Here is a 14,635-nt window from a genome sequence, read left to right on the forward strand (position 1 = left end):
TTCTTGATAATATGATGATCAACTACTCTGAATGGCACACGGAAAGAGCTCCACAAGGTAAGAAGGTAAATTCCGTCGAAGAAACCTCTTCCTTGAGTGATAAGATTGATGCTATTATGTCTATGCTTGTGAATGATAGGACTAATATTGATCCTAATAATGTTCCATTAGCTTCATTGGTTGCACAAGAAGAACATGTTGATGTAAACTTCATTAAAAATAATAATTTCAACAACAATGCTTACCGGAACAATTCTAGTAACAACTATAGGCCATATCCTTATAATAATGGCAACGGCTATGGTAATTCTTATGGAAATTCTTACAACAATAATAGGAATTCACCCCCTGGACTTGAAGCCATGCTTAAAGAATTTATTAGTACACAAACTGCTTTTAACAAATCTGTTGAAGAAAAGCTTGGGAAAATTGATATACTTGCTTCTAAAGTCGATAGTCTTGTCTGTTGATGTTGATCTTTTGAAATCAAAAGTTTTGCCTAATGAGAATTATCATGATAAAATTACTACTACAGCAAATGCCATTCAAGTTAGAATTAATGAGAATATAAGATTAATGGCTGAACTGCGTGCTAGGTGGGATAGAGAAGAAAATGAAAAACTAGCTAAAGAGAAGAATATAGCTAAAGTTTGGACTATTACCACCACTAGTAATGCTAATGCTACACATGTTGCTGCACCTCCTACTCATACTAATAAAAGAATTGGTGTTAGCAATGTTTCCACTTCTAATGCAAAGCGCGAAAACTGCTCGAAACTCGCTAAAACTGCTGAAATTGCTCGTGATAAAGCTGCTGAAATTTTTTCCAACATTGGGGATGATGATCCCATTGCTTTAGATTATGATGGTTTGAATTTTGATGATTGCCACATCTCTGAAGTTATAAAGTTCTTGCAAAAACTTGCTAAAAGTCCTAATGCTAGTGCTATAAATTTGGCTTTCACGCATCATATTACAAATGCTCTCATAAAAGCTAGAGAAGAGAAACTAGAGCGTGAAGCCTCTATTCCTAAAAAGCTAGAGGATGGTTGGGAGCCCATCATTAAGATGAAGGTTAAAGATTTTGATTGTAATGCTTTATGTGATCTTGGTGCAAGTATTTCGTTATGCCTAAGAAAATTTATAATATGCTTGACTTGCCACCGCTCGAAAAATTGTTATTTGGATGTTAATCTTGCTGATCATTCTACAAAGAAACCTTTGGGTAAAGTTGATAATGTTCGCATTACCGTTAACAATAATCTTGTTCCCGTTGATTTTGTTGTCTTGGATATTGAATGCAATGCATCTTGTCCCATTATATTGGGAAGACCTTTTCTTCGAACTCGTTGGTGCTACTATTGATATGAAGGAAGGTAATATAAAATATCAATTTCCTCTCAAGAAAGGTATGGAACACTTCCCTAGAAAGAGAATGAAGGTACCTTATGATTCTATTATTAGAACAAATTATGATGTTGATGCTTCATCTCTCGATGTTACTTGATACACACTTTCGCGCCTAGCCGAAAGGCGTTAAAGAAAAGCGCTTATGGGAGACAACCCATGTTTTTACCTACAGTACTTTGTTTTTATTTTGTGTCTTGGAAGTTGTTTACTACTGTAGCAACCTCTCCTTATCTTAGTTTTGTGTTTTGTTGTGCCAAGTTAAGCCGTTGATAGAAAAGTAAGTACTAGATTTGGATTACTGCACAGTTCCAGATTTCTTTGCTGTCACGAATCTGGGCAAAACCTCCCTGTAGGTAACTCAGAAAATTATGCCAATTTACGTGCATGATCCTCAGATATGTATGCAACTTTCATTCAATTTGAGCATTTTCATTTGAGCAAGTCTGGTGCCATTTTAAAATTCGTCAATACGAACTGTTCTGTTTTGACAGATTCTGCCTTTTATTTCGCATTGCCTCTTTCGCTATGTTGGATGAATTTCTTTGATCCACTAATGTCCAGTAGCATTATGCAATGTCCAGAAGTGTAAAGAATGATTGTGTCACCTCTGAATATGTCAATTTATATTGTGCACTAACCCTCTAATGAGTTGTTTCGAGTTTGGTGTGGAGGAAGTTTTCAAGGATCAAGAGAGGAGTATGATGCAACATGATCAAGGAGAGTGAAAGCTCTAAGCTTGGGGATGCACCCGGTGGTTCACCCCTGCATATATCAAGAAGACTCAAGCGTCTAAGCTTGGGGATGCCCAAGGCATCCCCTTCTTCATCGACAACATTATCGAGGTTCCTCCCCTGAAACTATATTTTTATTCCATCACATCTTATGTGCTTTTTCTTGGAGCGTCGGTTTGTTTTTGTTTTTGTTTTGTTTGAATAAAATGGATCCTAGCATTCACTTTGTGGGAGAGATACACGCTCCGCTGTAGCATATGGACAAGTATGTCCTTGGTTTCTACTCATAGTATTCATGGCGAAGTTTCTCCTTCGTTAAATTGTTATATGGTTGGAATTGGAAAATGATACATGTAGTAATTGCTATTAATGTCTTGGGTAATGTGATACTTGGCAATTGTTGTGCTCATGTTTAAGCTCTTGCATCATATGCTTTGCACCCATTAATGAAGAAATACATAGAGCATGCTAAAATTTGGTTTGCATATTTGGTTTCTCTAAGGTCTAGATAATTTCTAGTATTGAGTTTGAACAACAAGGAAGACGGTGTAGAGTCTTATAATGTTTTCAATATGTCTTTTATGTGAGTTTTGCTGCACCGGTTCATCCTTGTGTTTGTTTCAAATAAGCCTTGCTAGCCTAAACCATTGTATCGAGAGGGAATACTTCTCATGCATCCAAAATACTTGAGCCAACCACTATGCCATTTGTGTCCACCATACCTACCTACTACATGGTATTTTCCAGCCATTCCAAAGTAAATTGCTTGAGTGCTACCTTTAAAATTCCATCATTCACCTTTGCAATATATAGCTCATGGGACAAATAGCTTAAAAACTATTGTGGTATTGAATATGTAATTATGCACTTTATCTCTTATTAAGTTGCTTGTTGTGCGATAACCATGTTTATGGGGAACGCCATCAACAATTCATTGTTGAATTTCATGTGAGTTGCTATGCATGTTCGTCTTGTCTGAAGTAAGGGCGATCTACTCTGAGTTGAATGGTTTGAGCATGCATATTGTGAGAGAAGAACATTGGGCCGCTAACTAAAGCCATGTTTCATGGTGGAAGTTTCAGTATTTGGACAAACATCCTCAAATCTCTAATGAGAAAAGAATTAATTGTTGTTGAATGCTTAAAGCATTAAAAGAGGAGTCCATTATCTGTTGTCTATGTTGTCCCGGTATGGATGTCTAAGTTGAGAATAATCAAAAGCGAGAAATCCAAATGCGAGCTTTCTCCTTAGACCTTTGTACAGGCGGCATAGAGGTACCCCTTTGTGATACTTGGTTAAAGCATATGTATTGCGGTGATAATCCAGGTAGTCCAAGCTAACTAGGACAAGGTGCGGGCACTATTAGTATACTATGCATGAGGCTTGCAACTTATAAGATATAATTTACATGATGCATATGCTTTATTACTACCGTTGACAAAATTGTTTCATGTTTTCAAAATCAAAGCTCTAGCACAAATATAGCAATCGATGCTTTTCCTCTGAGAGGACCATTCTTTTACTTTCAATGTTGAGTCAGTTCACCTATTTCTATCCACCTCAAGAAGCAAACACTTGTGTGAACTGTGCATTGATTCCTACATACTTGCTTATTGCACTTATTATATTACTCTATGTTGACAATATCCATGAGATATACATGTTACAAGTTGAAAGCAACCGCTGAAACTTAATCTTCTTTTGTGTTGCTTCAATACCTTTACTTTGAATTATTGCTTTATGAGTTAACTCTTATGCAAGACTTATTGATGCTTGTCTTGAAGTGCTATTCATGAAAAGTCTTTGCTTTATGATTCACTTGTTTACTCATGTCATTACACATTGTTTTGATCGCTGCATTCACTACATATGCTTTACAAATAGTATGATCAAGATTATGATGGCATGTCACTCCGGAAATTATCCGTGTTATCGTTTTACTCGCTCGGGACGAGCGAGAACTAAGCTTGGGGATGCTGATACGTCTCCGACGTATCGATAATTTCTTATGTTCCATGCCACATTATTGATGTTATCTACATGTTTTATGCACACTTTATGTCATATTCGTGCATTTTCCGGAACTAACCTATTAACAAGATGCCGAAGTGCCGATTCTTGTTTTCTGCTGTTTTTGGTTTCAGAAATCCTAGTAAGGAAATATTCTCGGAATTGGACGAAATCAAAGCCCGGGGGCCTATTTTTCCACGAAGCTTCCGGAAGTCCGAAGGAGAGACGAAGAGGGGCGACGAGGGGGCCACACCATAGGGCGGCGCGGCCCCCCTTGGCCGCGCGGCCCGTGGTGTGGGGCCCCCGTGCCGCCTCTTGACCTGCCCTTCCGCCTACAAATAGCCTCCGTGACGAAACCCCCGCATCCGAGAACCACGATACGGAAAACCTTCCACAGACGCCGCCGCCGCCGATCCCATCTCGGGGGATCCAGGAGATCGCCTCCGGCACCCTGCCGGAGAGGGGAATCATCCCCCGGAGGACTCTACGCCGCCATGGTCGCCTCCGGTGTGATGTGTGAGTAGTCTACCCCTGGACTATGGGTCCATAGCAGTAGCTAGATGGTTGTCTTCTCCCCATTGTGCTATCATTGTCGGATCTTGTGAGCTGCCTATCATGATCAAGATCATCTATATGTAATTCTATATGTTGCGTTTGTTGGGATCCGATGAATAGAGAATACTTGTTATGTTGATTATCAAAGTTATGCTTATGTGTTGTTTATGATCTTGCATGCTCTCCGTTACTAGTAGATGCTCTGGCCAAGTAGATGCTTGTAACTCCAAGAGGGAGTAATTATGCTCGATAGTGGGTTCATGCCCGCATTGACACCGGGACAGTGTGACGTAAAGTTCTAAGGTTGTGTTGTGCTCGTTGCCACTAGGGATAAAACATTGATGCTATGTCTAAGGATGTAGTTGTTGATTACATTACGCACCATACTTAATGCAATTGTCTCGTTGCTTGCAACTTAATACTGGAAGGGGTTCGGATGATAACTCTGAAGGTGGACTTTTTAGGCATAGATGCAGTTGGATGGCGGTCTATGTACTTTGTCGTAATGCCCAATTAAATCTCACTATACTCATCATGATATGTATGTGCATTGTCATGCTCTCTTTATTTGTCAATTGCCCAACTGTAATTTGTTCACCCAACATGCTGTTCGTCTTATGGGAGAGACACCTCTAGTGAACTGTGGACCCCGGTCCAATTCTCTTTACTTGAAATACAAATCTACTCGCAATACTTGTTTTACTGTTTTCTCTCGCAAACAATCATCTTCCACACAATACGGTTAATCCTTTGTTACAGCAAGCCGGTGAGATTGACAACCTCACTGTTTCGTTGGGGCAAAGTACTTTGGTTGTGTTGTGCAGGTTCCACGTTGGCGCCGGAATCCCTGGTGTTGCGCCGCACTACATCTCGCCACCATCAACCTTCAACGTGCTTCTTGACTCCTACTGGTCCGATTAAACCTTGGTTTCTTACTGAGGGAAACTTGCCGCTGTGCGCATCACACCTTCCTCTTGGGGTTCCCAACGGACGCGTGTCGAACGAAAAGACAATACGTCAATCACGCGCATCAGTTCTGCATCTGCACCGACACCAGCTGCTTCACGCTCGAGTTCTCCCTTGCTTGCCCCCACCTTGCAGCAGCCTCGTCCCACTTGCCCCCCACCTGTTGTTCAGCCAACGGTGAGGAGGAGTGGGAGGTATGCGCTTGCGGAGGATGGGGCCGAGGCTACGGATGAGGACGTCATGCAGAGGGCTATGCGGCGCAAGGCGGAGAAGAACCTCGACACAACAGGTATTAAACAACCACTCAAGTCGTTTACTTCTTTTTCTGATTCTCATATTTCATCTAATTTGAGTAGTCTAGGTGTTTCGTTGGGGAGTCGGTCTGATGAGATTTCGGTTTCGGTAAATGTGTTGAGACAGACGGAGCTTGACCGTTTAACGGTTGTTCCGAATGTCTCCACTGGGCTTGAAACCTCCATCATAGACGATGATGAAGATGATGACATCCTAGATGGTCATCTTTTATCGGCTATAGTTGAAAATATTACAGAAGTTGATTTAGAACACTCAGAGCTTAGTTCAGTTTATGATCTAAAGGATTCTACACGTGGTTCTAGATCTTCAGCTGGAAATAAATCTCGTAGGTATAGCAAGACTACTAAATCTAAAATAGTTTCACAATGAATGACATGTTTCGGAATAGCAGAGGTCTTGGAGATTTGGCTAAGCATTCTCACATTGCCGCTATTTGTAGGGATAATGATTTAGATTTTATTGCTATATCGGAGACGGGTAAGAGGGACTTCTCACAAAGTTTTCTCAACCGTTTATCGGGCGGGCTTAACTTTCAGTGGTTCTCTCGCCCGCCTCGTGGTAGGTCGGGGGGCATTTTACTTGGCGTCCGTATAGATACCATGACTGTCTTAGCTAGTTCAGATGGAGAGTATCACATTAACTCGACATTCAGAACAAAGCTGATGGTTTTGTGTGGACTTTGATCGCTGTGTATGGTGCTGCCCAAGACGCTTTTAAGGCTGACTTTTTACGTGAGTTGGTAAATCTAAAGATAATCCTCATCCCATTTTGATCGGAGGGGATTTCAATTTGCTGAGATTTCCCCACGAGAAAGTAGAGGCCTTTTTGGTGGACATTGGACTTTCTTGTTTACTGTTGTCATTGATAGCTTAGATTTAAGAGAGGTGTTCATGTCCGGTAGACAATTTACTTGGGCCAACAGGTTGCCTGAACCCACGTACGAAAAACTAGATCGCGTGTTGATGGATACCGAATGGGAAGATAAATACCCTATAGTGTCGGTCGCATGTTTTCCTATTTTTGTTAGCGGTGGCATCTTATTTGTAATTTTTTGATGGCATATTTTTAGTAGTTTGTTTGATGTGTGACACCAGGCATACGCAGCTTTCACTTTAATAGTAAAGATACGTGAAGCACGGCTTTGATCCCGTCTAGCTCTTGGTTGTCTCTATGGTGCAAGTGTTTGATCGATCTTGCAGCGCTGCATATCCACTGGAGTTTTGTTCCTTCCTGAAGCGAGCGAGATTGAGACATGAGCTACTGGGGTGCATGTACTTGCAGAAGGTCGGCCGGCCGACTGAGTCCACCGAGTAAAATACGGAGCTATTGACGTGATTAGCTGATATTAGTTGAGCAGCTCATGATCTGATTAACTGGATGCAGGAGATCCCATCACGTACCTGAGATTACCGAGGTTACGGCGTTTGCTCCGGTACAACCCACCCCCAAACTCAATCTAAAATTTGGCAAACTCAAATATAAGGACGACTGAGATTGCTCGATACCCCTTCGTTTTTAATACAAAATTGTTATATGTATCCATATATAAAACCCGTATGGCCCAATTAGATTGTACGAATACGGTATAGGAGTAACACACCATGTCTTGCCTTATCGGCACCGACTTTGCCGGACGATGAAATTGTTGCCCGACCGGCGGGAGGCACGGCAACGTGGCGGCATTCCTGCTATGAGGGACAACGAGTGGTGCTAGCTGGCGGACGGCGGGAGGGATGGCAACGCGGCGGCATGCCGGCTACGAGGAATAGCGATAGGTGCTCACCAGCATGATCAGTCAAGATAGCGGCATGCAAAAAAATACGATGCGGCGGCGCGGTGTGCAGCCGTACAATTCGACGGACCCTCTGCCGGACTGTCCGACATGTTTAGGATGAAAGCAATGACATGCCGGTCGTCAGGGCCGGCCAGACCATCAACGATTCATTGGTACTACAAGGCCGGCGACAAGTCTGGCTATTCTCTATTCCTTATTTACTCCTTTGTAACTACATATTCATTGGTACTACAAGGCCGGACAGGCCGGCCTAAAGTCTGGTTGTTCTCTATTTATCTGGAACTACAGGGCCGGACAGGCCGGCGCTCTGGTCCCGTCAGTCCATCGGTGGCACGGACGCACGGTTGCCTCACGACTGGGGGTCACCTCGCCAGTTTGAGTTGTGACACTCACGCCGAAAATGAGTGGGTAGAAGACGGGGGCGATGGTGATCGGAGGTGTAGTGGGCGGCGGACGAGATCGCAGCAACGGCGAACCTTATCGGCACCGATGTCGTTCTTGATCGGCAGCGATGGATCGGCTAGAGGAGGATGTTTAGATCGTAGAGGTTTTGATGGAGATCATTGCTACAGTCTCTATACACGTATACGACGTATGGGTATACCGGATTAGATATGGGTTTAGGAGGGCTCACACTTAACCCAAACTGAGTTTGGGGGAGGGGGTTGTACTGGAGCAAGCCCCCCGAGGTTACTTCTAGGTCAGCTGAGTCAAGGGCCAATGTTGCGTCAGACGCTCGAGACGGCACAAACTTTGGCCGCTAGATGCCGTGGCCGGCCATGACAACACACCATCTGAATGATGCGGAGGAGGCTATGGCGAGCATGATGGCATAAGCGGTATCTCCCCTAGATTAGAGCATCTTCAACAGCCGCGCTAAATTTTGGCGCTGTAAAAGCACTTTGCAGCGCACTCTATCCGTGTTTTGCGCGCGAGACCATATTCTTCTCCGGCAGAAGCTCTAAATTTTGGAGCTGTAAAACTGGGTAGTTGTTTCTGCGCGGGATTTGTACAGCGCTTTATCCGGCGCCCTAAATATAGTGCACCAAATACGCTTTTGCAGCACGCTTCACTTTACAGCACTATTGGAGTAACAATTACGCCTCTCACGCGCTAAACTAGTCGCTTTTTGGGAGACAACACTGGATGAAATGCTCTTAATCTCATTCTGCCTAGATCGGATCGGGTGGAACGATTAGGGTAGAGGACTTTCTTTTTCTCGAAACGTGAAGAGAGGACGGCATCCAACGATTGTAACTGAGTTGAAGATGAATCCGATGGATAAAATTTTATTACCTCTAGAATTAACGTGGTGGCTTAATGAAAATCTTTAATTAGTAAATATAAGATATAAGATAGTATAAGATTTATTTGGGGGCCATGTTTTGGGAACTGCGACTGAACAATCGACGGGAGCAAGCAATGGAGGGAAGCTGTCAGAGTGTCAGAGGCGTCGAGGCGGGTGACGCCATCGCCCATCCAGCAGCTCTCTCACCTCGCGCAGCGCGCCGACGCCGTCAACCTTGCCGAGGGGTTCCCCGACTTCCCCGCGCCCGCCCATGTCAGGCCACCACCACCGCAGCCATGGCCGCCGACCTCAACTAGTACAGGTCCGCCTCCCGCGACTCCATTGCCACTGGTTCAGTCACCCTATCTACCATCTGCCTATGGTGACGCGCATTTTGGTTTGTTGGTTCAAGGGTGCAGGGGATCTGCGACGTGCTCGCGGAGACGATGAAACGGGAAACGAGCTCCACGTAGACCCTCTCTCTGACTTCGCCATCTGCTGCGTCCAATCCGAGGCCTTCGCTGCAGCAATATTTGCAAGTACTAATGCTCATTCTGTTTGTGTGTGCGACTGAATCGTGGCGTCTCAAGAGGAATGCCATACTCTATGCATTTTATCACGCGTATGCCATTTCTATTCATGCAGTCATAGACCCAGGGGATCAGGCTCCGCTCTTCGACCCCGCTTACGAAACGTACCAAATGTGCATCGAGCTGGCCCGGGGTGTCCCTGTAAGTCTTTCATTCAGTTCATGGGTTTATCGTCTAACAGGAACGATGATGACCTCCTGTTGGTCAATGTCATGTTTCTGTAATTTGATTTCTGTACATATAGGTGTATGTGCCATTGGATCCACCTTCTTGGACACTGAATGAGGATAAGTTTTTGGAATCTTTTACAAGTCAGACAAAGAGTGTGATCTTAAATAGGTGAATGGCTCACCACATTGTTTCTACTAGTGGCTATGGATGTACTGCTGAAGTTCTCTTTTGATGACGCTCACTTTTGGAAGTACATACTACTGAGTGATTTGCACTTAGTATGTTAGTATTTGGTTGAGTCTAACGATGGTATTTCACTTGGTTACATGGCTACATCTCATTACTGCCATAGTTCCATGGGCGGATCTAGAGGGTGGCCAGGGCGGTGCTTGGACCACCCTGGGATTTTGATACAACCCGTCTATCCTAGCTATAGGAGAAAAATTAAGGACATCTGTGTCTTCCTAATTTGGCTTTATTTCAACCACCTGCCTTCCAATATCCTTCTCCATTCTGCAATCATACATACAAACATGAATCATTATGTCCTTAGTCACTAGTCACTCGCCGGTTGCCGCCAAAACCTCTTGCAGTAAAAAATTCCCACCTTTGCGCACCACTCAAATTTAGAATTAACTATTGGTGGATTGGACATTTTTTTATTTAGAATTATTGAAGATATAAGAGAACCAAACACGGTGCCCCTCCTTTTTGGACAGATGAAACCTTCGTCTTCATTTCTTTCTTGGCCAGCGATGGATGTGGTCGTGGAGCAAATTAAAGAGATCGTGTTGGTTGTGTCCAATGAATTATTGTTTTGAACTTTTGAAGATATATATGCATATTTATGCAAAATCTAGATTAAGTAAGACCGTGATGCTATTGCTATCTACAGGTCTGTTAACAGCTAAATCCATCTTCCAACTACCTAGCTATGCCATGTTATGTAGTTTTGTCGAGAAAAAAAAAGTTATGCATGTCATATTCGCGTCAGAAAATTTTATGAAGGTGGACCACCCTGACTTAAAATTCTGGATCTGCCAACCCACATAATCCAACGGGGAAGGTTTTTAGCAAGGAGGAGTTGCTTATTATTTCTAAAGCTTGTCAGAAAATGGACTGCTTTGCGATAACAGATGGGGTAAATCAGCGTGATGATTTATACAGAAATAGCTTAGGACGTACCCAGTGCTAAGAGCTCCCGCACTGTGCGGGGTCTGGGAACCTGGGACCTCTCGGTCACAGGCAGTGAGGCTCTACCGCTGCACCAGGCCCGCCCTTCTTATACAGAAATAGTTTGTGGTACATAAATGTCTTAAATAAATTTCATTAATATGTTTGTCCGTTGTTAAAATTAGAAGTCAGAAACTCCGAAAATGTTCCAGGTTTATGAGTATATTACTTACGACGAGAGTAAGCATATCTCTCTGGCTTCTCTTCCAGGAATGCAAGAGAGGACCATCATCACATCTTCACTGTCAAAAACTTACAGTGTAACTGGTAGGTATTACTCAGTTGCTGTGTGACGCAAACAACAATACATAGCTGTATTCGGTGAAAATTCTTGCTAGTGATTTGGGATGTTAACTATGAGCTGTGCAAACATACTAGGTTGGAGAATTGGCTGGGTTTGTGCTGGAGCAAGCATAGCTAGCAGCAGGCCAGCATCAATAATAAATATCCATGTCAAACTGACAGATTCAGCTCCTGCACCATTCCAAGAAGCTGCATTGATTGCATTAACCAGCACACCAGACTATTAGGACTCTCTTAAAACAGTAAGGTTTTTTGTTAATCGTTTATGATTAACCACTCATCATCACATGACTTTGAAAGGACTATGCGGTGAGAAGAGACTTCATTCTTCAGTTGCTGAAAAATTATGGTTTCCACATTAGCTTCGAGCCGCAAGGTTTAGTCTGTGTTTGCTGAGTTGCCCAAGTCTTGGAAAATTTCAGATGTGAGTTTGTTTTACATACTAAACTACTGTTGAAGTATGTGGCACAAATATAATCTGCAATTCAAGCATTTGAACAAACAATTGTTCACTGAAATGGGAAGTAAAACATGATATTATTTGACTGCACTTGTTGTTTTATAAGTTCCTTTGCGGACAACAACCCATGTGTTATAAATAAATACAATTTCTCATGAATGGTTTATTACTATATAGATTTTCCAGATAATGTTGTACTACTATGTTTCATAATTGATAGATAAAGCATTTCCAGATAATGTTGTACTACTATGTTTCATAATTGATAGATAAAGCATTGAATTACAGTAAAATAGTGACCAAGTAGTTACAGAGCGTAAATACACTATGAGGCTTATTACATTCTTAGACTAGAAATCATAATCATGAAATGGTACTGTGCAATGTAAAGCTTGTGTGTGATATTTCCATGTACTTGGACCTCTTTCAGTTTCAGTTAATGCCCCGAACTAGCATTCCTTCAAATGTGATACCTGGGCCAAAAGCCAAGATCAATCCCCACTCTTCCTTTATTGCCCCTTTCTTCAGTTCATCCCTCAAATACTCCAACACATAGAAGACTGTGTTGCTGCTCACATTCCCATAGTTCATCAGGGCCTTCCTACTGATCTTGAGTTTATCTGGCTCAAGTTCGAGGCAAACCTCTAGCCTGTTCAATATTGCTGGTCCACCCGGATGCACAGCCCAAAATAAATCATTGAACTCCTTTATGCCAACCTTGTCCATTAGTGTCCTGCAGAATCCTTCTATACGGCTTTCAATCTTTTCTGGCAAATCACGCCCCAGTTTGAAGTCACTCCCTTCCTCTGCGATCTTGCCATGAATTACCTTGTCTGTCCCTGGTAGGAACTCCTGCCTTGAGAACTCGAGCTCCAAGAAGGGGTCCTCTTCTGCCCTGATAGAGCTTGCTCCAATAATTGCAGCTGATGCACCATCACCAAACAGGGCAGCACTAACAAGGTCATAAGGGCGATCATGGCTTGGCGGCCGGAAACCTAACACAGTTGTCTCCGCAGCTATTACAAGGACACGGCTCCCTGGATTGTTCTCTGCAATGTCCTTAGCAGTGCGGAGGCCGGCAGCACTCCCTGAACAACCAAGGAGGAGAAGGGATGTGCGCACGGTGTTTGGAGGGAGGCCAAGACGAGTTGCCAAGAAAAGATCACCCCCTGGGAGGCGAATCTCAGTGGATGAGATGTAGACGAGATGGGTAATATCAGCTACGGGACGACCCCATTCAGCAAGGGCAGCACGAGCTGCGGCAGCACCAAGTTCAAGCACTGCGGCATTGCAGATGTCAAGACGCGGTGTCAATGTTGGAGTACCCTCTGTCTTCAGCTTTGGGTGCTCATCCAGGAGCTCCTTTGACACGACAGTGTACCTTGTCTTCACTGTGGTGCTCCTGCCTGTGAAAGTTGAATCACATGCAAAAAAAATGCATAAATTAGAGGTACCGATGCAAATCACTACATAGCAAAACATAGTCTATAAATTATGATACTATACTAGGAACTCCTATTTGCTCAGCCCTCCCAAAAACTTGAAAAAACTAAATAGGTGTTCTACTAATTTTCTTAGAGCGAAAGTACAACTGATGCATAATGATACTTACAGTGTGCAGATGCTATTTTTAAGTGGAATCTTGTTCTTATTGCACTATTTTCCATTCCACATCATGATAGATACACTAGAATATGTTATATGCTACCTTTTTTCTTAAGGAAAAGTGCAACTGGAATTTGTGAATGAGCTGCGTCAACTATTCCGGGCCAGACTGAGTAGTAATGATCATGTGAACATTTTAGTTATTGAGTAGAAAATTACCTATGTTAAAATCCATTTCACACCTATGATAATTGATGGTTAAACTAAATTGGTGCCCTAGTGATGTTCTTAGAGCTTAAGTACACATGATAAGTGTCGAGTGCTAATTCAGTTTGTTTTCTTTAAGAAAAAGTGCAACTGGAGTTTTAATGATCATGCAAACATTTTATTTACTGAGTGAAAGATAATATGTCTTTCACATTGTACTACTTCTATTTTGCGCATTCGATAATTGATGTCATACTAAAGCATGGTAGATTTTGTACCCTAAGATGCTACAACCAGATGGCAATCCTATTGCAAAACTTATTGGTGTTGATGATATTTTTAAGAAGAGCGAATTACAATTATACCAACTTAGAAGCCTCAGCCGGTGAAAATGAGACGTCAAAAAAGGCAATAGCATGAAGGAAGGAAGGAAGTAACTCACAGAGGCGCTCGAGCTTTGCCCTGGTGGCGGGATCATTGCAGCTGGTGCCATGGAGGTAGGTGTCCACAAACTTGTCCTGGTGCAGCACGTTTCTAGGGAGGGCCTTGCCCAGCGCGAGCAGCTTGGCCTTGCCCCCGGAGCAATGGCTTTTGCCATTGCCCTCCCCGCCGATGTTACCGAGTCCAAGGCCTGGCATTGCTCCTTATGCTATCACTCTTGGTCGAGAAGTTTTCTACTCGTGTGATTTCGTTGTGTGCATGATATGGGTGCTCGACCGGGAAATTGCATGGGTGAACCTGGGAGCAAGCGTACCCTATATTAAAAAAAATTAGTAATTCAGAAAAAGGTCAAAAAAATTCAAATCTTTTTGGGAATCAAAGATGATCATGTATTATACTCGTATACGAAAGATTCACCATGGAATAACTTCTCTTGTTTCCTGGGTGAAAAAAACAGACTTGGAGGTCCTATATTAAAGTACTATTCACGCTATATTCGTCATAGATTTGTTTTTTTCTTACCTGAAGTCAATGTGAAACATTTCTTGGCCAAAC

The 14,635-nt window shown here is 42.8% G+C and overlaps 1 protein-coding gene and 1 pseudogene across 1 annotated transcript; one reads left to right on the top strand and one right to left on the bottom strand.

The window, feature by feature from the left end:
- Positions 1 to 5,912: 5,912 nt before the first annotated feature.
- Positions 5,913 to 12,108, top strand: LOC124647509 (annotated as a pseudogene).
- A 151-nt stretch (positions 12,109 to 12,259) lies between these two features.
- On the bottom strand, positions 12,260 to 14,277 carry LOC124708489 (type III polyketide synthase A-like). Its single transcript, XM_047240175.1, has 2 exons — positions 14,082 to 14,277; positions 12,260 to 13,233 (listed from the first exon to the last, which is right to left on the bottom strand). Exons 1-2 carry the CDS (start codon positions 14,275 to 14,277, stop codon positions 12,260 to 12,262), a joined length of 1,170 nt encoding a protein of 389 aa, XP_047096131.1.
- Positions 14,278 to 14,635: the final 358 nt, after the last annotated feature.

Source organism: Lolium rigidum, chromosome 4 (assembly GCF_022539505.1).
Source record: "Lolium rigidum isolate FL_2022 chromosome 4, APGP_CSIRO_Lrig_0.1, whole genome shotgun sequence".
NCBI lineage: Eukaryota > Viridiplantae > Streptophyta > Magnoliopsida > Poales > Poaceae > Lolium > Lolium rigidum.

What these genes read in the sequence shown, in the direction of transcription:
- LOC124708489 (XM_047240175.1), bottom strand. Translation starts at nt 14,277, where the DNA reads ATGCCAGGCCTTGGACTCGGTAACATCGGCGGGGAGGGCAATGGCAAA. An exon ending in GGCAAAGCTCGAGCGCCTCT is followed by an intron (nt 13,234 to 14,081) that starts GTGAGTTACTTC and finishes CAACTTTCACAG; the next exon opens with GCAGGAGCACCACAGTGAAG.